Source organism: Rhinoderma darwinii, chromosome 10 (assembly GCF_050947455.1).
Source record: "Rhinoderma darwinii isolate aRhiDar2 chromosome 10, aRhiDar2.hap1, whole genome shotgun sequence".
Classification (NCBI taxonomy): domain Eukaryota; kingdom Metazoa; phylum Chordata; class Amphibia; order Anura; family Rhinodermatidae; genus Rhinoderma; species Rhinoderma darwinii.
The window spans coordinates 1,279,526-1,306,886 of NC_134696.1; the positions used below are offsets into that span (position 1 = coordinate 1,279,526).

General features: G+C 48.8%; 1 protein-coding gene across 1 annotated transcript in view; it reads right to left on the bottom strand.

Moving 5' to 3' along the window:
- The window catches only part of LOC142662309 (A disintegrin and metalloproteinase with thrombospondin motifs 15-like), a 54,395-nt gene that overhangs the window by 24,947 nt on the left and 2,087 nt on the right, over positions 1–27,361 (bottom strand). Inside the window, exon 2 of the mRNA XM_075840469.1 lies at positions 864–996. Coding sequence (XP_075696584.1) covers positions 864–996 — 133 coding nt within the window. The remainder of the gene's footprint in view (positions 1–863; positions 997–27,361) is intronic.

The window sequence follows — 27,361 nt, forward strand, 5'->3', positions numbered from 1 at the left end:
GTTTCCTCCGTATCTAGAATCTGTAAGATCCACCAGCGACGTCTCACACAGAATCACAATAACATGAATCACGTCACTGGTGGATCTTACAGATTCTAGATACGGAGGAAACAAAGAAAATGGATCCGAAAAAGAAAACAACATTTTATATCAAATTCAAACACACATTTATTTAGAATCACATAAAAAAAATAAAAAATGTGGACCTTTAAAGGCGTCGCTGCCGCTCAGGATTAGGGATTGTCAGTGCGCTCCCCCCTCTCCATACCCGCGGAACCCCTCCAGTACTTTCCTTCCTAGTAACTTCTGTTAGAATTGGGGTTTTTTGGGCTCTCCTACTCGGCTTTAATTATTTCTAATTGCTGGTCAGGGTCACACGAGAGGGGATTATACACAAATGTCTCCCGTAGTTCACGCTATAATTCATTCTCGTTTATATCCGGAGGCGGAAACCTCCATACAGAACTACTACTTCTCACAGCTGAGGGTTTGTTACAATGTTTTCAAGTCTAGACAATCCTGTGAGCTGGAGACATCAGCACCACAAATCTCTCTTCAGTCCTGATAGTTTGTTACAATGTATCAGTCTGGAGTCCAGGCTTTTTAGCTCACAGAGGATTGTCTAGACTGGAAACATTGTAACAACCTCTCAGCTGTGAGAAGTATTGTATCAGGTGTGCAGTAAGTTTCATTCTAAAATGATGATTGAGCTTTATTCACATAGATCTGGACGAGCCCATTAATATAAAAATGAAAATCCATGTTAGGGGGCGGCCGGGGGCGCTCCATTCACTGCCCAGTCCTCGCTCCCTCCCCCCATCATTTGCCCTCTGCCCATGGTACCTGGTTTCTGGGGGACTCACCGAGCTCATGAGCCGTAGTGAAGGCTGAGGGGAGCCCGTCGTCCTCGATCACGGAGCAGCTGCGTTTAGGATCACACATGGTGCCCACGTCCGCCATTCCCAGAGTGTCGCAGGTGGAGGCGCCGCACAGATCCTGCAGAAAGAAATCAGAATGATGTTGAGTTCTGCATAACCTGATACCAGAGAACAACAACACGTCCCCATCCCCTGCGCTCAGTCACTCCGGGACCAACCAGGATCAAGCGGCAAAATCTATTTCAATTGTTTAGAGATTCTCTAAGAGAAAATAATCACTGACCTCTGCAGACGTGTCACATGTACCCGGCGCTGTACATCATGTGACCATATATATCACTGACCTCTGCAGACGTGTCACATGTACCCAGCGCTGTACATCACATGACCATATATATCACTGACCTCTGCAGACGTGTCACATGTACCCGGCGCTGCACATCATGTGACCATATATATCACTGACCTCTGCAGACGTGTCACATGTACCCGGCGCTGTACATCATGTGACCATATATATCACTGACCTCTGCAGACGTGTCACATGTACCCGCGCTGTACATCACGTGACCATATATATCACTGACCTCTGCAGACGTGTCACATGTACCCGGCGCTGTACATCACGTGACCATATATATCACTGACCTCTGCAGACGTGTCACATGTACCCGGCGCTGCACATCATGTGACCATATATATCACTGACCTCTGCAGACGTGTCACATGTACCCGGCGCTGTACATCATGTGACCATATATATCACTGACCTCTGCAGACGTGTCACATGTACCCAGCGCTGTACATCACATGACCATATATATCACTGACCTCTGCAGACGTGTCACATGTACCCGGCGCTGCACATCATGTGACCATATATATCACTGACCTCTGCAGACGTGTCACATGTACCCGGCGCTGTACATCATGTGACCATATATATCACTGACCTCTGCAGACGTGTCACATGTACCCGCGCTGTACATCACGTGACCATATATATCACTGACCTCTGCAGACGTGTCACATGTACCCGGCGCTGTACATCACGTGACCATATATATCACTGACCTCTGCAGACGTGTCACATGTACCCGGCGCTGCACATCATGTGACCATATATATCACTGACCTCTGCAGACGTGTCACATGTACCCGGCGCTGTACATCATGTGACCATATATATCACTGACCTCTGCAGACGTGTCACATGTACCCGGCGCTGCACATCATGTGACCATATATATCACTGACCTCTGCAGACGTGTCACATGTACCCGGCGCTGTACATCATGTGACCATATATATCACTGACCTCTGCAGACGTGTCACATGTACCCGGCGCTGCACATCATGTGACCATATATATCACTGACCTCTGCAGACGTGTCACATGTACCCGGCGCTGTACATCATGTGACCATATATATCACTGACCTCTGCAGACGTGTCACATGTACCCAGCGCTGTACATCACGTGACCATATATATCACTGACCTCTGCAGACGTGTCACATGTACCCGGCGCTGTACATCACGTGACCATATATATCACTGACCTCTGCAGACGTGTCACATGTACCCGGCGCTGTACATCACGTGACCATATATATCACTGACCTCTGCAGACGTGTCACATGTACCCGGCGCTGTACATCACGTGACCATATATATCACTGACCTCTGCAGACGTGTCACATGTACCCGGCGCTGCACATCATGTGACCATATATATCACTGACCTCTGCAGACGTGTCACATGTACCCGGCGCTGTACATCACGTGACCATATATATCACTGACCTCTGCAGACGTGTCACATGTACCCGGCGCTGTACATCATGTGACCATATATATCACTGACCTCTGCAGACGTGTCACATGTACCCGGCGCTGTACATCACGTGACCATATATATCACTGACCTCTGCAGACGTGTCACATGTACCCGGCGCTGTACATCACGTGACCATATATATCACTGACCTCTGCAGACGTGTCACATGTACCCGGCGCTGTACATCACGTGACCATATATATCACTGACCTCTGCAGACGTGTCACATGTACCCGGCGCTGTACATCACGTGACCATATATATCACTGACCTCTGCAGACGTGTCACATGTACCCGGCGCTGTACATCACGTGACCATATATATCACTGACCTCTGCAGACGTGTCACATGTACCCGGCGCTGTACATCATGTGACCATATATATCACTGACCTCTGCAGACGTGTCACATGTACCCGGCGCTGTACATCACGTGACCATATATATCACTGACCTCTGCAGACGTGTCACATGTACCCGGCGCTGTACATCACGTGACCATATATATCACTGACCTCTGCAGACGTGTCACATGTACCCGGCGCTGTACATCACGTGACCATATATATCACTGACCTCTGCAGACGTGTCACATGTACCCGGCGCTGTACATCACGTGACCATATATATCACTGACCTCTGCAGACGTGTCACATGTACCCGGCGCTGTACATCACGTGACCATATATATCACTGACCTCTGCAGACGTGTCACATGTACCCGGCGCTGTACATCATGTGACCATATATATCACTGACCTCTGCAGACGTGTCACATGTACCCGGCGCTGTACATCATGTGACCATATATATCACTGACCTCTGCAGACGTGTCACATGTACCCGGCGCTGTACATCACGTGACCATATATATCACTGACCTCTGCAGACGTGTCACATGTACCCGGCGCTGTACATCACGTGACCATATATATCACTGACCTCTGCAGACGTGTCACATGTACCCGGCGCTGTACATCACGTGACCATATATATCACTGACCTCTGCAGACGTGTCACATGTACCCGGCGCTGTACATCATGTGACCATATATATCACTGACCTCTGCAGACGTGTCACATGTACCCGGCGCTGTACATCATGTGACCATATATATCACTGACCTCTGCAGACGTGTCACATGTACCCGGCGCTGTACATCACGTGACCATATATATCACTGACCTCTGCAGACGTGTCACATGTACCCAGCGCTGTACATCACATGACCATATATATCACTGACCTCTGCAGACGTGTCACATGTACCCGGCGCTGTACATCACGTGACCATATATATCACTGACCTCTGCAGACGTGTCACATGTACCCAGCGCTGTACATCATGTGACCATATATATCACTGACCTCTGCAGACGTGTCACATGTACCCGGCGCTGTACATCACGTGACCATATATATCACTGACCTCTGCAGACGTGTCACATGTACCCAGCGCTGTACATCATGTGACCATATATATCACTGACCTCTGCAGACGTGTCACATGTACCCGGCGCTGTACATCACGTGACCATATATATCACTGACCTCTGCAGACGTGTCACATGTACCCGGCGCTGTACATCATGTGACCATATATATCACTGACCTCTGCAGACGTGTCACATGTACCCGGCGCTGTACATCACGTGACCATATATATCACTGACCTCTGCAGACGTGTCACATGTACCCGGCGCTGTACATCATGTGACCATATATATCACTGACCTCTGCAGACGTGTCACATGTACCCAGCGCTGTACATCATGTGACCATATATATCACTGACCTCTGCAGACGTGTCACATGTACCCGGCGCTGTACATCACGTGACCATATATATCACTGACCTCTGCAGACGTGTCACATGTACCCAGCGCTGTACATCATGTTAGGGACCCTGTGACTTCTTATAGCGTCTCTTGCCGTGTAATTGAACATTTTGCGGTTTGTCTGGGGCTCTGCACATTATTGTATTAAACACTTTTGCTCGGTTAATTGTTTGAATTCCTCATTTCCTTGGCAGAATCTCTGTTATTTGTGGCCGGGGTCCAGTTCTCTGAACAGATTCTATTATAAAGTATGTCTGAATCTTACCTACGGGGACATGACACATTCTAGATCCAAAATGTGGAGGAAGCGAAGACAACAATCCTTCTCCCCCTCAACCCAAGATCTGGTCACCAACAGCAAAGCAACAGTAAATGGAGACCACCAGGACCAGTAGTAAATGGAGACCACCAGGACCAGTAGTAAATGGAGACCTCCAGGACCAGTAGTAAATGGAGACCACCAGGACCAGTAGTAAAAGGAGACCACCAGGACCAGTAGTAAATAGTGACCACCAGGACCCGTAGTAAATGGAGACCTCCAGGACCAGTAGTAAATAGTGACCACCAGGACCAGTAGTAAATGGAGACCACCAAGGCCCGTAGTAAATGGAGACCACCAGGACCAGTAGTAAATGGAGACCACCAGGACCCGTAGTAAATAGTGACCACCAGGACCAGTAGTAAATGGAGACCACCAAGGCCCGTAGTAAATGGAGACCACCAGGACCAGTAGTAAATGGAGACCACCAGGACCAGTAGTAAATGGAGACCACCAGCGCCAGTAGTAAATGGAGACCAACAGGGCCCGTAGTAAATGGAGACCACCAGGACCAGTAGTAAATGGAGACCACCAGGACCAGTAGTAAATAGTGGCCACCAGGACCAGTAGTAAATGGAGACCACCAGCGCCAGTAGTAAATGGAGACCACCAGGACCAGTCGTAAATAGTGACCACCAGGACCAGTAGTAAAAGACCACCAGCGCCAGTAGTAAATGGAGACCACCAGTACCCGTAGTAAATGGAGACCTCCAGGACCAGTAGTAAAAGGAGACCACCAGGGCCAGTAGTAAATGGAGACCACCAGGACCAGTAGTAAATGGAGACCACCAGGACCAGTAGTAAATGGAGACCACCAGGACCAGTAGTAAATGGAGACCTCCAGGACCAGTAGTAAATAATGGCCACCAGGACCAGAAGAAAATGGAGACCACCAGCGCCAGTAGTAAATGGAGACCACCAGGACCCGTAGTAAATGGAGACCACCAGGACCAGTAGTAAATAGTGGCCACCAGGACCAGTAGTAAATGGAGACCACCAGGACCAGTAGTAAATAGTGGCCACCAGGACCAGTAGTAAATGGAGACCACCAGGACCCGTAGTAAATGGAGACCTCCAGGACCAGTAGTAAATAGTGACCACCAGGACCAGTAGTAAATGGAGACCACCAGGACCCGTAGTAAATAGTGACCACCAGGACCAGTAGTAAATGGAGACCACCAGCGCCAGTAGTAAATGGAGACCACCAGGGCCCGTAGTAAATGGAGACCACCAGGACCAGTACTAAATGGAGACCACCAGGACCAGTAGTAAATAGTGGCCACCAGGACCAGTAGTAAATAGAGACCACCAGCGCCAGTAGTAAATGGAGACCAACAGGGCCCGTAGTAAATGGAGACCACCAGGACCAGTAGTAAATGGAGACCACCAGGACCAGTAGTAAATAGTGGCCACCAGGACCAGTAGTAAATGGAGACCACCAGCGCCAGTAGTAAATGGAGACCACCAGGACCAGTCGTAAATAGTGACCACCAGGACCAGTAGTAAAAGGAGACCACCAGCGCCAGTAGTAAATGGAGACCACCAGTACCCGTAGTAAATGGAGACCTCCAGGACCAGTAGTAAAAGGAGACCACCAGGGCCAGTAGTAAATGGAGACCACCAGGACCAGTAGTAAATGGAGACCTCCAGGACCAGTAGTAAATAGTGACCACCAGGACCAGTAGTAAATGGAGACCACCAGGACCCGTAGTAAATAGTGACCACCAGGACCAGTAGTAAAAGGAGACCACCAGCGCCAGTAGTAAATGGAGACCACCAGTACCCGTAGTAAATGGAGACCTCCAGGACCAGTAGTAAAAGGAGACCACCAGGGCCAGTAGTAAATGGAGACCACCAGGACCCGTAGTAAATGGAGACCTCAAGGACCAGTAGTAAATAGTGACCACCAGGACCCGTAGTAAATGGAGACCTCAAGGACCAGTAGTAAATAGTGACCACCAGGACCAGTAGTAAATGGAGACCACCAGGACCCGTAGTAAATAGTGACCACCAGGACCAGTAGTAAATGGAAACCACCAGCGCCAGTAGTAAATGGAGACCACCAGGGCCCGTAGTAAATGGAGACCACCAGGACCAGTAGTAAATAGTGGCCACCAGGACCAGTAGTAAATGGAGACCACCAGGACCAGTCGTAAATAGTGACCACCAGGACCAGTAGTAAAAGGAGACCACCAGGGCCCGTAGTAAATGGAGACCACCAGGACCAGTAGTAAATGGAGACCTCCAGGACCAATAGTAGAAGGAGACCACCAGGGCCCGTAGTAAATGGAGACCACCAGGACCAGTCGTAAATAGTGACCACCAGGACCAGTAGTAAAAGGAGACCACCAGGGCCCGTAGTAAATGGAGACCACCAGTACCCGTAGTAAATGGAGACCTCCAGGACCAGTAGTAAAAGGAGACCACCAGGGTCAGTAGTAAATGGAGACCACCAGGACCAGTAGTAAATGGAGACCACCAGGACCAGTAGTAAATGGCTTAGGCACAAATAAGGGCAGATAAAAATGCCCAGAAGACGTACAAATCAGACGTGCCAGGAGACGGGACCCTCTTTACTGCCGTCCAGGTATTTATTATGAAACGCCGCGGTCTGGGATTACGTGTTCTCCGTTATTTATGTGATTGTGTTGCACTTTGCAGTGTGATTGTCGGTTGTGATGATGGTTGACACAATCTACAATACTACAGACTGACAACTGTACTGAGAGCTGCGCAGCTGCAGCCTGGAAACACACAGGAAAGCAGCAGGATTGTGACTGCAGCTCTGGATGTGACTGGAGTAGCAGACATGGATTCATTTGAGGTGGAGGATTTATTTGGCGTTACATAGAGATTTACCCTGTTGTGCTTTATGTTTTTATAGACACATTTTTATTAGACTTTTCCCTTTCGTCTCGTCTGTGTTTGAAGACCTTTATCACAAAACTTCCTAATTCTCTTCCCCTCCATAGATGCCCCGGGCGGGGCGATGTACCCGGGCTCTCCTCACCCTCTCTACATATAACTGTCCTCTAGCTGAACCCCCCCCCCCCCCTGCAGGTAACACATTCCAGCAAGTCCTGACACTCCCCGTCCCATGTAAACAGGACAGGACATGGCGGAGCGACTCACCTGTACGGGCCATTCTTACTTAAAGAGACATGCAGAGGCTGTTCTGCTGCGGAGTACAACCGCCACATTTGCCACCAGTCAATCACACCTGTACTCAGCGGGATTATTAATGTATCCCGGATATAAGCGAATACGAAAAACAAATGTCTGAGAGCGAAGAGCGCTGTGTGGCGGACGTCGTCCCTTCATCATATTCACACTTCATCCTCAGAGTCATTTATCACAGTCACCAGGATTCACATTCAATATTATTTCCCCAGTTCTTCTCCCGTTACAATTATTGGACAAAAATGTTTCATTTCTGATTTTAGAAAAACAAAGATTGCACAAAAGTTACACAAACATCACAACCGAAATTCTCAGCAACAGCGAATAGCGGCAATCAATGCAGCAGAAACAATGAGGAACGTTCATCCAAAGGAAAACACTTTACAAATAGAGAGTTACTCACTGCATTACATTATTATACTCCAGAGCTACACTCACTATTCTGCTGGTGGAGTCACTGTGTACATACATTACATTACTTATCCTGTACTGATCCTGAGTTATATCCTGTATTATACTCCAGAGCTGCACTCACTATTCTGCTGGTGGAGTCACTGTGTACATAGATTACATTACTTATCCTGTACTGATCCTGAGTTACATCCTGTATTATACTCCAGAGCTGCACTCACTATTCTGCTGGTGGAGTCACTGTGTACATACATTACATTACTTATCCTGTACTGATCCTGAGTTATATCCTGTATTATACTCCAGAGCTGCACTCACTATTCTGCTGGTGGAGTCACTGTGTACATACATACATTACTTATCCTGTACTGATCCTGAGTTACATCCTGTATTATACTCCAGAGCTGCACTCACTATTCTGCTGGTGGAGTCACTGTGTACATACATTACATTACTTATCCTGTACTGATCCTGAGTTATATCCTGTATTATACTCCAGAGCTGCACTCACTATTCTGCTGGTGGAGTCACTGTGTACATACATTACATTACTTATCCTGTACTGATCCTGAGTTACATCCTGTATTATACTCCAGAGCTGCCCTCACTATTCTGCTGGTGGTGTCACTGTGTACATACATTACATTACTTATCCTGTACTGATCCTGAGTTATATCCTGTATTATACTCCAGAGCTGCACTCACTATTCTGCTGGTAGAGTCACTGTGTACATACATTACATTATTTATCCTGTACTGATCCTGAGTTACATCCTGTATTATACTCCAGAGCTGCACTCACTATTCTGCTGGTGGAGTCACTGTGTACATACATTACATTACTTATCCTGTACTGATCCTGAGTTACATCCTGTATTATACTCCAGAGCTGCACTCACTATTCTGCTGGTGGTGTCACTGTGTACATACATTACATTACTTATCCTGTACTGATCCTGAGTTATATCCTGTATTATACTCCAGAGCTGCACTCACTATTCTGCTGGTGGAGTCACTGTGTATATACATTACTTATCCTGTACTGATCCTGAGTTATACCCTGTATTATACTCCAGAGCTGCCCTCACTATTCTGCTGGTGGTGTCACTGTGTACATACATTACATTACTTATCCTGTACTGATCCTGAGTTACATCCTGTATTATACTCCAGAGCTGCACTCACTATTCTGCAGCTTCAGAGCTGAGATCTCCCAGCATTCCCTGCTTGTTCAGTGTCTGCATAGGGATGGTACCAGGCACTGTACAGTCATCTAATGGAGGAGAAACCAACTGCTCTCCCATAATTTAGTGGCTCAGCTAATGTTCTAAGGGGAGTCTGTCCACAAGTTTGCTGACTGTTTCCAGTAACAAGCAGAGGAATAGTTGCTCCTCCCATTTCTCCTGTACGTTCCTCGTTCACGGCTTTCCTATAGGGGATGGGCCCCGTCATCTTGTTTGCAGTTGATGATGGGGGAAGTAAAGTGTCATTATCCCGTCATCACTAATAATAACATCCGGATCTCAGTCTCGTCTTTCTCTTTTCTGGCGGATTTTTAGAAGGTGCAAAACAACAATTATAAGTGGAGACAAAAATGTGAGGCCGGGGGATGGGCTCAATACATAGGGCGATGCGGTCCGGCCGGGGGTGATATACGTGCCGGGTCGGCCTGTCGGAGATGATTCTGGGAGCCGCTCCTCCATCTACACAATAAGTTCATGTCTGTTGTTAATTGTTTGGTCCCCTCATCAATCCGGTCTAATAGGGGATTCGTATCGACCCATAAAAATGGATCCAGAATCCGCTTCAGATGGGATTGTCTCAGGGCGCTGGAGCTTTGGAAGCGGTTGTAGTGGGGGCCCGTTATTGTGTCAGGACCTGGGCCCACCGGTTCCCTCAAATCTCGGCTATGAAATCCTGCCCAGGGCTCCAAGTGAATGGGGACGAGTATGGGGTCAAGCAGCTCCAGTTCTCAGAATGGTCAAAGCTTCGCCTGTTTTCTGCTCTTTACTCTGTGGCCCCCAAATCCTCATGTACATTTATTTTATCCTGATGGAAAGAAATACGGTTCCTAGGTCTAGGAGATTAAGGGGTGAGATCAGGGGTGGACGTGCCATAGAAGGCCCAATGGGGGAGCCGATCCGGCTGAGAATATGGAACTTATGCCGGACTCCCCACAGCTCCGTTCTTCTACATTGGATGGGAGATCGGCTGCCCAGCGGAGGTCCCTCTAGTGGCAGGAGGAGCGCTGTGGTGGGGGAGGTTAATGTGTCTGGATGGGACCTGTAGGTCTGATCATCACTGACCATGGACTTTTGATTTTTCGGGATGTCAGAAATGAATAAATAGAATTTCCGCTCACAGCGCTAATTCCCAACCACAGCGAGCGCATGCTGGGAGTGGTGCCCCACCAGGCAGGACGTGGGACCCCCATTCTCAATATAGGTGCGGGGCCCAGAGCTTGGACCCGCATCTATCAGGTATTTATGGCATATCCTGTGGAAATGCCATAAATGTCTGAGATGGGAATAACCCTTTAGGTTATAGGGTCACAGACCGCAGGGAGTCAGGACGGAGCGGTCCAGGGAGGTCTGACCACATCAAGACCAAATCATCTCCGTATAAAAGCAGAGCCCCGGGCGCCTCCTCTTCTATATTTAGGGGTGACTCATGCGGGTGAGGGCACAGGATCTCAGTGAAGCCGCGTTCTGCAGGTGGCCGCTCCTTCGGGGTCACGCTGGTCATGTAGGGCACGCGTGCGGCTGAATGCACTGGTCAGGATATTGCCGTTTCAGGTTTGTACGATCAGGGCGATCCTGCAGGATCTCACAAATCTGATGTCGCTGCAAGGACAGGACAATTCCTAAATGTATGAAAGGCGCGATATGATCGGATTCTGTACCGCGCCTCGGCAGCTCTGGTTTGTGAAGGGTTAAAGAAGTGTTCACTCCAGTACAGTTAGTCAGATGTGGGGGAGGGGCAGGATGGGGGGCTGCTGTGACCCTTGATTGACTTGAGGGGCTCTTGTATCTTTTAAGTAAAGCATGAGGTTGACATGAAGACTTGGTGGGCAGGTTGAGGCAGCGCTCGCTGTCACTCAGCGCTCAGGTCTGTCAGCACTTTTTCTCTGTGTCATAATCTGCAGCTCCTTTTCCTGCAGTGCGATGCTCTGCAGCTCTCCGGCAGGCCCAGGATATTTGTGGAAGTTTTACATTGTAGTAATTATAAGAGAGTTTCCTCCCATGTCATTGTGTTGTCACGATACAAAGCTGAGCCCACCTTCCAGGGTCCGGGGTTTACAGGCCGTGTACAGCAGCTTCACACGCACCATGTATGATGGGCAGCCACCTGACAGCTCCAGCGCAGGCAGCCTGACAGCCATGATTACTGTGGGAGCCGACAATGTGAATTCATTGTGTGTCCAGGGGTCGTTCTTTCTGGGGACATTATACAGCATGGAGCATGGGTCAGAGGGGCGCCCCGGCTCATCACCCTTATTATTGAGCAGTGGGTTCATGTGCGGGGTCATGTTCACCAACATGGAGGAAAGGGGAATAACTGCTGGGCCCTCCATGGTGGGGGTTGTGGGGGGGGTGAACGTGCAACAAGACGAAGAAAGACATTTGGATTTTTGCTTTGTGGTCCCCATTTCTCTATGTATTGTACATCCTGGTCACGAGCGCTGATCCCAAGGTGAGGAGGCATTTACATTGACATTAACTCTACACCCTCTCTCCTCCCGCTCTGCACCCTCTCTCCTCCTGCTCTGCAGCCTCTCTCCTCCTGCTCTGCACCTTCTCTCCTCCCGCTCTGCAGCCTCTCTCCTCCCGCTCTGCAGCCTCTCTCCTCCTGCTCTGCAGCCCTTCTCCTCCCAGTCTGCAGCCTCTCTCCTCCCGCTCTGCAGCCTCTCTCCTCTCGCTCTGCAGCCTCTCTCCTCCCGCTCGGCAGCCTCTCTCCTCCCGCTCTGCAGCCTCTCTCCTCCCGCTCTGCAGCCTCTCTCCTCCCGCTCTGCACCCTCTCTCCTCCCGCTCGGCAGCCTCTCTCCTCCCGCTCTGCAGCCTCTCTCCTCCCGCTCTGCACCCTCTCTCCTCCAGCTCTGCAGCCTCTCTCCTCCCGCTCTGCAGCCTCTCTCCTCCCGCTCTGCACCCTCTCTCCTCCCGCTCGGCAGCCTCTCTCCTCCCGCTCTGCACCCTCTCTCCTCCCGCTCGGCAGCCTCTCTCCTCCCGCTCTGCACCCTCTCTCCTCCCGCTCTGCACCCTCTCTCCTCCCGCTCTGCACCCTCTCTTCTCCCGCTCGGCAGCCTCTCTCCTCCCGCTTGGCAGCCTCTCTCCTATTGCTCTGCACCCTCTCTCCTCCCGCTTTGCAGCCTCTCTCCTCCTGCTCTGCAGCCTCCCTCCTCCTGCTCTGCACCCTCTCCTCCCGCTCTGCAGCCTCTCTCCTCCCGCTTTGCAGCCTCTCTCCTCCCGCTCTGCAGCCTCTCTCCTCCTGCTCTGCAGCCTCCCTCCTCCTGCTCTGCACCCTCTCCTCCCGCTCTGCAGCCTCTCTCCTCCCGCTTTGCAGCCTCTCTCCTCCTGCTCTGCAGCCTCTCTCCTCCTGCTCTGCACCCTCTCTCCTCCCGCTCTGCACCCTCTCTCCTCCCGCTCTGCAACCTCTCCTCCTGCTCTGCACCCTCTCTCCTCCCGCTCTGCAGCCTCTCTCCTCCCGCTCTGCACCCTCTCTCCTCCCGCTCTCCTCCCGCTCTGCACCCTCCTCCCGCTCTGCGGTCTCTCTCCTCCCGCTCTGCACCCTCTCTCATCCTGCTCGGCACCCTCTCTCCTCCTGCTCGGCAGCCTCTCTCCTCCTGCTCTGCAGCCTCTCTCCTCCTGCTCTGCAGCCTCTCTCCTCCTGCTCTGCAGCTTCTCTCCTCCTGCTCGGCAGCTTCTCTCCTCCTGCTCTGCAGCTTCTCTCCTCCTGCTCGGCACCCTCTCTCCTTCTGCTCTGCAGCTTCTCTCCTCCTGCTCTGCACCCTCTCTCTGTAAAGGATCTGCCAGGCACAGCTTCGGGGTTAACTCCCTTAATTAATCAGTCAGCACCTGAATCTACATCCCTGAGACTGACTCCAGCTTCCACCACTCAGGCTGGCAGGCTTAGGAGTGGGAGAGCCTATCGCAGCCTGGCCAGACTCAGCTAGCTCCCGCCCTCGGTCTATTTATACCTGCATTTCCTGTTCCTCCTTGCTTGTTATTCTTTTTCGTGTGGTTTCCTGGCCCAGCTACAGCTCCTTCTATTTTGTTCCTGCTCCATACTGACCCTGGCTTACTGACTACTCTTCTGCTCTTCGTTTGGTACCTCGCACACTCCTGGCTTGACTCGGCTCGTTCACCACTCTGGTTGCTCACGGTGTTGCCGTGGGCAACTGCCCCTTTCCCTTGCTTGTATTCCCTTGTATGTTTGTTGTGTTTGTCGTGCACTTACTGAGTGCAGGGACCGCCGCCCAGTTGTACCCCGTCGCCTAGGGCGGGTCGTTGCAAGTAGGCAGGGACAGAGTGGCGGGTAGATTAGGGCTCACTTGTCCGTTTCCCTACCCCCCGGTCATTACACTCTCCTCCTGCTCTGCACCCTCTCTCCTCCTGCTCTGCACCCTCTCTCCTCCTGCTCGGCAGCCTCTCTCCTCCTGCTCTGCAGCTTCTCTCCTCCCGCTCTGCAACCTCTCTCCTCCCGCTCTGCAGCCTCTCTCCTCCTGCCCTGTCTGTGTAAGTCAGTCTTTACTATAGTTCTGGCATCCATTAACCAGGAGGCTCAGGATAAATAAAGTTCTATGTTCCTTCTGTATTCTTGCACCATAAAAGCTGCGCCGTGTCATCGGGAGGTGTTTAGAAAGAACCGTCTGCGCACTAAACATTGACAGAATATTCTGATGCCAATCTTCATGCCTTATGAGCGTGTTGGGCTGAAACACGCCGCCCGCTTCTTGACCTCTTCTTCCCAGCGTCTGACTGACCCCATGACCCAAATCTCAGCACCGATCTTTGATGTGAAGAATTGAAAGAGACAAATCCTATTGTAACTATAATAAAGCCAAACATCCAATTTGCAGGAGCCCCCACTGTCCCCAGCAAAGCGGCTTCTATCCATGATGACAGGACTATGGCCGGGCGCCCAACACCTGACCTGGCACACTGACCCCGGTGAGGGCTATCCGCAGGTTCTGGGGTGAGGAGACGGAGTGCCGAGCAGCGGAACATCCTGGATCTATATGACAGAATTATTGGGAGGAGATGGAGGAATTAATGTTTTCCCAGCATGCACCTCACTGCCCGTTACCTCAGAGCGCCAGGAGCTATTACCGACGAATTAGAAGAAGCAGCTCGTGGCTGGAAAGGATAAAAAATAGCAGCGTGGATCGCGCCGTTATGTGTCGCCCCTCCATGTGTCGCCCTCCATGTGTCGCCCCTCCATGTGTCGCCCTCCTCTCACAATTTTCACCCATCCATACTTTAATGGGGAAATCTACGGTTAGATAAGAAGCCCGAAAAACAACTCCCCGAGAGCAGCAGCTTCCGGCACTGATAGAATTCCTGAGATCAGCAGCTGCCACTTGTGCGGTATTACATGGCGCACACTGAAATAAATGAGTGACTTTGTAATAAACGGTCGCATTTCAGCGCGGGATCCTCTCTGCTACAATACAGCAGGCTCCCCAATATGTTCAATAGAGGAGATCAGAGCCCCAACATCTTTCCTGCTACAAATGTAAATGATATCAGGAGGGGTCGGCGATGAGGGGGCTGCTCTACATGCGCAGCTTCACAGCCAATCACGGTATCCGGGAGGAGGTGATTGTGTCATGTGATTGGCTGAGAAGCTGCGCATGTAGAGCGGCCCCCTCACCCCTGACCCCTCCTGATATTATCATTTACATTTATAGCAGGAAAGATGTTGAGGCTCTGATCTCCTCTACTGAGCAACGTATACAATGAGGAGCGGTGACCCCAGCGTTGTGTAGAGCAGCTGTAAACTACCCCAATGTGTATTATAGGGGGAGGGGTGACCGGTGCGTCATAGACAGCGATGTTACGATAAGCAGCTAATCAATGATTCTGTTTTCTCTGTGTGTGGCTGTTGCTAGGCAATGCCTTTGCTCTGTGTCTGGATTTGGTCATCATTTAGCTTTGCCTGCTTGATTAGGGCAGAGTCCCTTTCTTGGGCCTATATATACTTCAGGCCTGGATTACTCAGGCAATGGTTATATTGTTTCTAGCTTGTGCTAAACTCTTTCTATATTCTTGTCTGTGACTTTGTTCTTATGTAGTGTTGGTTTGTACTGTGGGACCTGTTGGTCCTCTGAGAGATCTAGTTTTTGTATAGTGGTTTTATGTGTATCCTGGGATTAGTACTTCCACTGGTTTGTTTGCTTTACTGTGCGTTTGGTCTGCTGCCAAGCTGTTGTCTTACCCTGCTGTGGGATAGTATTCAGATAGGGCCAGTGAGTGTTGTCTATTCTTGCCCACTGTCTATTCATCTGCCATCTACTCCATCTATGCGTCGTCTCCAGCTTCTAGTGCCTTCAGTGTTCGGTTTGGCTCGTCCACTGGTGAGTGACTTTTGGGGTACATAGAAAAGAGGGGTCACAACAGTGCAGATCATCTACAAGACACCCTGCTCCCCTCTAAACAACACCCAAGTGCTAAATGGGGGTGCACACAGTGAACCCTCTAGGCCCGAGACAAGTGCCGTCGCTTCACATAACAGCCCCAGACTCATCCAGTGCCCAGTCGGGGGTGTTTATGTAGATTATCCTTTTCTTGGCACATCAATATTGGGGTCTGCCCCCAGTAATAGATTCTATTCAGTTCATTTTGTGATACTGATGGGGGAGGGGCTGTTTCTGGAATCTATAGGTGTTTATCAGACAAGACGGTGGAAATGATTAGTAGTTGGGGGTCAGCGCGCATGTTGAGGGGTCGGCACTGACATCCGGCTTTACCCTCCAGTGCACGTTCACTGATTATAACATTAATGTGTCCTGTGACGTCTGAGCCGCGATATTTGAGATGTATGTCGCTTTATGATGAGGTGAGAGGCCGTATAATGAGAAGACGCGGAGCCATACAGCTGGCAGCGCGGAGACGGCATGAAAACAACTGCTGGCGTGAAGATAACAAGCGCGGCGCGGCGACTGTGCCCCGGAAGCTGACAGCAAGAACAAATATTCAACTTTAGTTTTATCTGTTTCTGGGAAAGTTGGGTGACAACTAATATTACCCAGACTCCGGAATGACTAATTGTGCCGTCACATACCCCTCTCACCTATCAGTTGGACAGGCCAGGTGAGGAGGCTGCATTGGTGGCGGGTGTAGCTTTATCTGACGCCTGCAGACATCGTGGCGCGGTACAATCTCCACCTGTGACAATGACCAGTGTACTCGATGCTCTGCACCTTATGGCGGCTGACATGACACTTTCACCTGCAGCGCGGACACATCGTTGTCACGGCACCGGATCATCCTCCTCCTGCTGCGCAGATTCCTGACATTCCGGGTGCACGGTGATCCCGCCGCCTGCAGCTATTTGAAGAACACGATCATTTGTTTTCTTTCCCAGAAGTCTGACAAAAGTCTCCGGCTAATACTCATTGTACGGAGAGAAAGGACGGTGCGGGCAGCGCGGGTATAAAGGCGCCGGCTCCGGTCATACGATTTACTGCGAAACGCAGCTGTCAGGTCCGATAATCTGCGTCACCTTCACTGCAAAGAACTATGTAGGCACCTGCACCGGCCGTCCAATCACAGGGCTAAGATGGCCGAAAACCTAATTCCCTCGACTGGATGGCACATACCGGAGAGGAGAAGTGGTACTGTGCAGTGTATATATATATACATACAGATACTGAGAATTACACCCAGTATACAGGACAGGAGAAGTGGTACTGTGCAGTGTATATATATATACATACAGATACTGAGAATTACACCCAGTATACAGGACAGGAGAAGTGGTACTGTGCAGTGTATATATATACAGAATAATACAGATACTGAGAATTACACCCAGTATACAGGACAGGAGAAGTGGTACTGTGCAGTGTATATATACAGAATAATACAGATACTGAGAATTACACCCAGTATACAGGACAGGAGAAGTAGTACTGTGCAGTGTCCATATATACAGAATAATACAGATACTGAGAATTACACTCAGTATACAGGACAGGAGGAGTGGTACTGTGCAGTGTATATATATACAGAATAATACAGATACTGAGAATTACCCCCAGTATACAGGACAGGAGAAGTGGTACTGTGCAGTGTATATATATACAGAATAATACAGATACTGAGAATTACCCCCAGTATACAGGACAGGAGAAGTGGTACTGTGCAGTGTATATATATACAGAATAATACAGATACTGAGAATTACACCCAGTATACAGGACAGGAGAAGTGGTACTGTGCAGTGTATATATATATACAGAATAATACAGATACTGAGAATTACACCCAGTATACAGGACAGGAGAAGTGGTACTGTGCAGTGTATATATATACAGAATAATACAGATACTGAGAATTACACCCAGTATACAGGACAGGAGAAGTGGTACTGTGCAGTGTATATATATATACAGAATACTACAGATACTGAGAATTACCCCCAGTATACAGGACAGAAGAAGTGGTACTGTACAGTGTCCATATATACAGAATAATACAGATACTGAGAATTACACCCAGTATACAGGACAGGAGAAGTGGTACTGTGCAGTGTCCATATATACAGAATAATACAGATACTGAGAATTACACCCAGTATACAGGACAGGAGAAGTGGTACTGTGCAGTGTATATATATACAGAATAATACAGATACTGAGAATTACACCCAGTATACAGGACAGGAGAAGTGGTACTGTGCAGTGTCTATATATACAGAATAAGAGCAGATACAGAGAAGTCTTCTTTAAATAAAACTGATTGTGGTCAGTGAATGGAAACTTTCTTGTCTACATTTATAGGTTGATAATGATCAGTTCCTATAGGTAAAGTCATGGACATTGTAATAGGTAACCGCTGGATCAAGTCAGAAAGCAGTTGGCACAGTGACTGGCATGGCGGGGTGCTAGTACTGAGCATCTCTTGTTTTACCAGCGTGCCCGGTCCTGCACTTGGTGAACACTTGAGAAGACGCCGGGAACACGCACACATCTGCCCGATGCTGCAATGCGTTTGAGGTGCCATCATGTCTACGCACATTCACCCCCGTCTCACCCTTCATCTCCTTAGTGCTGAGGTTTATGATGGGATCTACACTGGACGGCTCCTAATACGTTAGTTGTTTATATTCGCAATGTAACTTCAGCTCCGCGCCATTCTGTGATATTTGACGTGTAATAACAGGAGAGAGAAGCGGCGGCGGCCACAATGTACAGTAAGTCAATAGGTTTAAAACCCCATCCACAATTATTGTGCTGTACATTCCGCCACATCTGAAGGTGCCTTTAGGGTCTATTCACATTGTGCGGTCAAGTTGTGTCATCTGCCATGATTTTGACAAGGGAAAACCGCGATTTGACTGCGACGTGTGAATAGACCCTTAGGCTATATTCACACTGAGTTTTTTGCAGGAGGAAAATTCTGCCTCAAAATTCAAGATTTTGAGGCAGATTTTGACTTTCCTGCACGCCGTTTGCCGCGATTTTCGCCGTGTTTTTCGCGGAGCTAGAAGACGGTACAAGGTGATTTTCTTGAGCTGCGTTGTAAATTGCAGCTGGTGACCCCGGAGCTCAGGACATCACATCCCGCAGCGATCAGTTCTGATCTCTACAGAGAGAGCGAAGACAAGATAAATAGTGTAAAGGGAAATGATCATGTCCCGGTCTCCACATTCCTCTACAATCTCAGCTTCTTTCCCACAAAAAATGGAACATGACAATAACTTGTTATTCTAAGGGGAGAGGAACAGATGTCTGATCCGTGAGGGGGAGTTTCCGAGGCCGGGGAGAGTGGATTCTGTTATCAGTGCCGCACAGTACAATGAGGGGTTAAGAAGAGGGCATCGCTAAAGAGAAGACCCTGGCACATACAGAGAGGTAGAAATCCAGACACCTCTGTAATAGCTTACACAGTGACTCCACCAGCAGAATAGTGAGTGCAGCTCTGGAGTATAATACAGGATGTAACTCAGGATCAGTACAGGATAAGTAATGTAATGTATGTACACAGTGACTCCACCAGCAGAATAGTGAGTGCAGCTCTGGAGTATAATACAGGATGTAACTCAGGATCAGTACAGGATAAGTAATGTAATGTATGTACACAGTGACTCCACCAGCAGAATAGTGAGTGCAGCTCTGGAGTATAATACAGGATGTAACTCAGGATCAGTACAGGATAAGTAATGTAATGTATGTACACAGTGACTCCACCAGCAGAATAGTGAGTGCAGCTCTGGAGTATAATACAGGATGTAACTCAGGATCAGTACAGGATCAGTAATGTAATGTATGTACACAGTGACTCCACCTGCAGAATAGTGAGTGCAGCTCTGGAGTATAATAAAGGATGTAACTACGGATCAGTACAGGATAAGTAATGTAATGTATGTACACAGTGACTCTACCAGCAGAATAGTGAGTGCAGCTCTGGAGTATAATACAGGATGTAACTCAGGATCAGTACAGGATAAGTAATGTAATGTATGTACACAGTGACTTCACCAGCAGAATAGTGAGTGCAGCTCTGGAGTATAATACAGGATATAACTCAGGATCAGTACAGGATAAGTAATGTAATGTATGTACACAGTGACTCCACCAGCAGAATAGTGAGTGCAGCTCTGGAGTATAATACAGGATGTAACTCAGGAACAGTACAGGATAAGTAATGTAATGTATGTACACAGTGACTCCACCAGCAGAATAGTGAGTGCAGCTCTGGAGTATAATACAGGATGTAACTCAGGATCAGTACAGGATAAGTAATGTATGTATACAGTGACTCCACCTGCAGAATAGTGAGTGCAGCTCTGGAGTATAATACAGGATGTAACTCAGGATCAGTACAGGATAAGTAATGTAATGTATGTACACAGTGACTTCACCAGCAGAATAGTGAGTGCAGCTCTGGAGTATAATACAGGATGTAACTCCGGATCAGTACAGGATAAGTAATGTATGTACACAGTGACTCCACCAGCAGAATAGTGAATGCAGCTCTGGAGTATAATACAGGATATAACTCAGGATCAGCACAGGATAAGTAATGTAATGTATGTACACAGTGACTCCACCAGCAGAATAGTGAGTGCAGCTCTGGAGTATAATACAGGATGTAACTCGGGATCAGCACAGGATAAGTAATGTAATGTATGTACACAGTGACTCCACCAGCAGAATAGTGAGTGCAGCTCTGGAGTATAATACAGGATGTAACTCAGGATCAGTACAGGATAAGTAATGTAATGTATGTACACAGTGACTCCACCAGCAGAATAGTGAGTGCAGCTCTGGAGTATAATAGAGGATGTAACTCAGGATCAGTACAGGATAAGTAATGTAATGTATGTACACAATGACTCCACCAGCAGAATAGTGAGTGCAGCTCTGGAGTAGAATAGAGGATGTAACTCAGGATCAGTACAGGATAAGTAATGTAATGTATGTACACAGTGACTCCACCAGCAGTATAGTGAGTGCAGCTCTGGAGTATAATACAGGATGTAACTCAGGATCAGTACATGATAAGTAATGTAATGTATGTACACAGTGACTACTTATCCATGGAGAGTAATTCTATTTGTAAAGTGATGATAATAATTGTTTCGATGCTTTAACTGGTTCAGACATCGCAATAAGCATTTATTTTGGTGGCAGATGTTGCTTCCTTTTGCCTGCTGTATGTGGACACTTAGCGGCCGCTTCCCTTGATAACAGCGGATTGTTTGGGGAACCTCCATGTTCAGCTTCGTTAGTCTCTTAGTTTTTAGGTGTATTTTGGGGCGTAAACGCCTTGAAATATGCCTGAAAAACTGGTAGCCGAACGCCTACAAACATCTGCCCATTGAAATCAAAGGGAAAAACGGCGATATGTTCAGACGGGGCGTTTTTTTTACGCTGCTCTTTTAAAAAAATGGCGCATAAAGATCACCTCGTAAAAAGGAGCCGGTCACTTCTTGAGCCATTTTGTTTTTCATTGTTTCAATAGCTCCAAAAACATCTGAAAATCAGAGGCTCTCGGAAAACATCTCCGTCATTTTCAGCCGTTTTGACTTGTGCGTGTGAACAGCCTCAGAATCCCAGACGTCGGCTGAACGCCGCTGCACGTGGGACGTGAGGAATTGTTGATAACAATCAGCGGCCTAGAAGTCATTATCACATCTGATTCGCTGGAGCAGATTTGGGACTGATCGATTATTGTCCCCGGACATCCGACTGCAGCTTCAGGAGCATTAGAGCCGAGCAGCGTGCGCTCCTTCCTTCTACTGGCGGACGGGAATCTCCTCAAGGAAACAGACGGTCTGGAAAATAAGCGGCTGTCTGTAGGGAATGTATAGGAAGAGAGGAAATGAACTGACTTGTCCTTAGTCCTCAGTGCGAGTGTTTCTATGGACAGGAGGGCAAACAAGGACAAGGTGACGAAAACTGCGCGGCGTGAACTCCAGAACCCCGGGGAAGCCTCAGACTAGGAGCGGGAGCGGAGGGCGCCCACATTTACAGAATCAAAGTGGCTTTAATCAAGTATTTGCTGCTGGACAGAGGCAAAAACAAATCTATTATACGGGTAAATTCGCTGGTATTTGCGGTTTTCAGCCGTTTTGAGAAATAAACACGTATCGCTCCTCCATAGGAAACATTAAAGGGGCTGTACAAGATTAATAAGAACACGGCTGCTTACCTCCAAAAACAGCACCACGTCTGTCCAATGGTTTAGTCTGGTATTGCAGGTCAGCCCTATTCACTTCAATGCTGCTGAGCTGCAATACCAGACACAACACGTGAGCAGGTGTGGCGCTGTTCTTGGAAGAAAGACGCCATGTTTTTATAATCCTGGAAACTCCTTTAAGGCCCAATTTTGACAAGACTGAAGTTTTATATGCGGCGTCAGACAGAAGCCGCGGGAGTAACGCACGCCTCTTAATAACTCGTCGCATCGTGGGCTGTCCGCGCGCCACAAATCTATAGTGTAAATGATAGTACATTTGATGTGGCTCCTCCCCTTCTGCTGAGCCTCGCCCACTTTTTTCAAGAGGGTCAATAAAGTGGTAAAAGTTTTAAAAAAGTCATAAATTTTGGGGCAAAACAAGCAAAATCTGCCACAAAAGAGGCCTGAACCTGTTGATATGTCCCCCCTTAGTTTAGATCATTTTAGTTTTAACCCCATGTACCCCGGCCGCAGATACTGCATTGTTACACCTAATAATAAGGGTATGTTCACACGGCCGTAAACACCCGAAAAATCGGAAGCAGAACGCCTCCAAACATCTGCCCATTGATTTCAATAGGAAAACGGCGTTATGTTTCGATGGGCCGTTTCTTTTACACGGCCGTTTTGAAAAACGGCCGCATAAAAAAACGACCGTGAAAAAGAAGTGCAGGTCACTTCTTGGAACGTTTTTGGAGCCGTTTTTCATAGACTCTACAGAAAACAGCTCCAAAAATGGCCGTAAAAAAAGCAGCGAAAATTGCAAGTGGCTTATAAGGGTCTGTTCACACGCAAACTCAAAAACGTCTGAAAATACGGAGCTGCATTCAAGGGAGAACCGCTCCTGATTTTCAGATGTTTTTTAAGCCACTCGGGATTTTCGCTGCATTTTTAGAGCTGATTTCAATAGAGTCAATGAAAAACGGCTCCAAAAACGGCCCAAGATGTGACCTGCACTTCTTTTTCGCAGCCGTTTTTTTTACGCGGCCGTTTTTCAAGACGGCCGTGTAAAAGAAATGGTCCATCGAAACATAACGCCGTTTTCCTATTGAAATCATTGGGCAGATGTTTGGAGGCGTTCTGTTTCCGATTTTTCGGCCGTTTACGGCCCTGAAACCCTCTGTGTGAACATTCCCTTACAGGAATTTATTTTGTATTAACGATTCACTTATCACGTAGATTCGGTTTTTTCTATTTCTCCCACAATTCTATTCTCTGCGGGACTTCTGCCCTCCAGCAGGAACCTACAGATCGGTTCATCCTGAGCCCCCTGATTCATGTATGACCAGAACCACAGTGAGGTCGGACTCACAGATAAGGAGCAGGATAGATATTGAGGGCACAGGTCACCGCTCAGGGTGTGTAGAAAGTTGGGTGAGGAGCCTTTTTGTAGTGGTCGCCGAGTGTCTGTAACTCGGGGAGGCGGCAGAAAGAAGTCAGGAACAACGGATTGTAAAAAGGAAAACCCCTGACACCAGAGGGGGATGTGGGGCCGGATATCAGGGAGTTGGTTTTTGGGGGTCAGTGTCTTGGCGGTGCTGCAGGGTCCGGCTGGACGAGCAGTGTTTGTCATTAGTGGACGGTGTCCGGTATTATAGCGCTGGATCACTGTTACGCGCCGTGTTTGCTACAAGTCTACGATCTGCTCCAGGATCCCGTCACTGTCACCACACGTATCTAGAGAACAGGAGTCACCGGCCGCTCACTCACATCTTAAAGTAAAGATCCTTCTGTGTCCTTATATAAACCTGCTGAAGTGTCAAGGGAAGAGTCCAGGGAAGTCAGGGGAAGAGTCAGGAGAAGAGTACTGAGAAGAGTCAGGGGAAGAGTCAGAGGAAGAGTCAGGGGAAGAGTCAGGGGAAGAGTCAGAGGAAGAGTCGGGGGAAGAGTCGGGGGAAGAGTCGGGGGAAGAGTCAGAGGAAGAGTCGGGGGAAGAGTCAGAGGAAGAGTCGGGGGAAGAGTCAGAGGAAGAGTCAGGGGAAGAGTCAGGGGAAGAGTCAGAGGAAGAGTCGGGGGAAGAGTCAGAGGAAGAGTCGGGGGAAGAGTCAGAGGAAGAGTCGGGGGAAGAGTCAGAGGAAGAGTCGGGGGAAGAGTCGGGGGAAGAGTCAGAGGAAGAGTCGGGGGAAGAATCATGGGAAGAGTCAGGAGAAGAGTCAGGGGAAGAGTCCAGGGAAGTGTCAGGAGAAGAGGGGAAGAGTGCAGGGAAGAGTCCAGGGAAGATTCAGGAGAAGAGGGGAAGAGTCAGGGGAAGAGTACAGGGAAGTGTCAGGGGAAGAGTCAGAGGAAGAGTCAGAGGAAGAGTCAGAGGAAGAGTCAGGGGAAGAGTCGGGGGAAGAGTCAGAGGAAGAGTCGGGGGAAGAGTCAGAGGAAGAGTCGGGGGAAGAGTCAGAGGAAGAGTCGGGGGAAGAGTCAGAGGAAGAGTCGGGGGAAGAATCATGGGAAGAGTCAGGAGAAGAGTCAGGGGAAGAGTCCAGGGAAGTGTCAGGAGAAGAGGGGAAGAGTCCAGGGAAGATTCAGGAGAAGAGGGGAAGAGTCAGGGGAAGAGTACAGGGAAGTGTCAGGGGAAGAGTCCAGGGAAGAGTCAGGGGAAAAGTACAGGCAAGAGTCCGGGGAGGAGTCCGGGGAAGAGTCCGGGAGATCAAAACCCTCCACCCACCAGGAGCTGAATGTGGTGAAGTGAGGATCATCCAGGATCTACATCATATCTGGGTCCTGATTCCACCCGGCTGTCCGTCAGTTTCCCTGCAGCGACTCTCTGGATTGTCATGAGGACGTTATACATGTCGGTGCTGCAAGAGTTGGGAGCGGCCAAGATGAACAATTCACTATCTCCACCAAGAAAACTTTCTCCAGACTGTCCAGCAAATAACTGAAATTAGCTGGTCCTAACGCTGCGCATGGACCCAAGATAATTCATGATACGAGCGATAACCGTGTCTCTCTGCCCCTGCTCCCTTTTACTGCTCCCCCTCTCTCTATAGACTTCTATGGGAAGTGTGCCTGTGTCTTTTTCTCTCCTCGATCCCTCCTCCTGTTCCCACCTCCCTTCTCCATAGACTTCTATTGGCAGGTAGTGAAGAGACACCTCCACTTTCTGCAGTTCATCTGTAACTAGAGATAGATTTTGCTTGACAACAGCAGTTTAAAGAAAGGGAGACCCCTAGTGGCAGCAACTTCACACTGCATTTGCATGGAGAAAACTGAATTTTATCTGTAAGCAAATGTCACAGTTGATCGATATCAGTTTTACTATTAGATTAGAAAACGAGAATTTCCTATTTATAAAATGTTTAATCTCAACACAGAATCAAAAGTTCTGATCACAATGGCCCTGAGATCTTACGCCGGTCTGAGGGCCCTTTTACACCGGTCAATATTGGACGTAAAAACGAGTGCCGATCAACGAGGCAGCACATTGATCGGCGCTGGTTTCACAAGGAATGATCGGCTGTGTATGGGGACAGGTTACTGCGATCGCTCGTCCTCGTACGTTCCCGTCATGGCGGCAGCACGTCGCTGATTACACCAGGGGATGCGACGCCGACAATGATGATATTTTGGCTGCATAGACCACATGATCAGCCGATGGTCGGGCGTTTGCTTGTTCATCGTCTGATCGTTGCCGGATTACACGAGCGCTCGTTTGCCTGATCATTGGCCCCGTGTAGTTGGAGTGATTTGTGCAATAGAAGACACACGACTCATAATACATTTTGTGTATTTTAAAATCGGCAGCCGGAAAATGAAAATGAAAAGCTCCCGGCCGGCAGATAAGCGGCAACATTTTCACCAATTATTCCTAATTCATTTTGCTTTATCTACGGATGTCGCATCTTTATCTGGACTCTGACAACTTGCGGCAGCGCGATATCACACAACAAAAGTCCAGATAAAGACGGCTACATCGGTACGTTTCCTCGGAGACCGCGGCCACTTTTATTGGCTAGGGCTTAGGTAACCCTCGTCACATGACAACACTGGCCACACCCACATACTCCATCCTATGCCACGCCTCTCAGTATAGCAAACCAATAAATATCATACAATGCGGGCGCCGCGGCTCATAATGTCGTCTACTCTCCAGGATCCGATCCCTGGCGCACGGACATCGCGTTGTTCCTGCTATATAGTGACCGTTCTATCCGCACCCCAATACTCTGCTTTATACGTCACTAGATCCTGAGAGGAGAAGCGGCTGTGACTCTTGACGGGCTCCATACGTGTGCGTCCTGTATATTATATAGAAATATCCGATATACATGGAAATATAGCACATATAGTATATACTGTCCATCCCAACATACTGCAGCGCGGAGCCAGAGGAAGCAAAACAAGCACAAAGTAGTGGACAAGCAAGTCAGAGCGGAACCGAAAATACTCCGATCACAATCAACTCCTCATCTCCAGCATCAAGGTCACATTTGTAAATGAATAGAATGAATCGCCCCCCCCCCCCCCCCCCGCTCTGCTATGTCTTTCTTATAGGCAGGAGCCCAAACTTTACACTCCATGTGATCTGAGAACTTATCTAAAGGTGAAACCGTGTCCCCGTCTGATGAGTCTCATGATATTATTTGAGCTTTGACGGCAGCTGCCTGGCACTGAGTCCCGTTTACTAATATCCTCAATATTCTTTTCCCCGACATTTTTCCCAGTGTTTTCCCATTTCGTGTGTAACGGTGACAATTATTTTCGTACGTTCTGAGTGCAAATTCTTAATTTGTTCAATCGAGTCATTTGCCAGTTCTTAAGCCAAACGTCCGACCTCTGCCAGTCCCTGCAGGTGATGTCCCTGTGGAGATGAAGCTCCGGTTTGGAGGCGCAGTCATTGATACGGATCAGAAGTAATTGTCGAATGTTATTCTCAGAATGATATTTGTGTCCGCCGCAGACGCAGGAACACCCCCCCCCCCCCCCCCCCGGAGCCTCATCCACAGAATATAGGCTGCTGTATTCGGCCCCTGCACTCTGCGGATGGTGGAGACTTGTA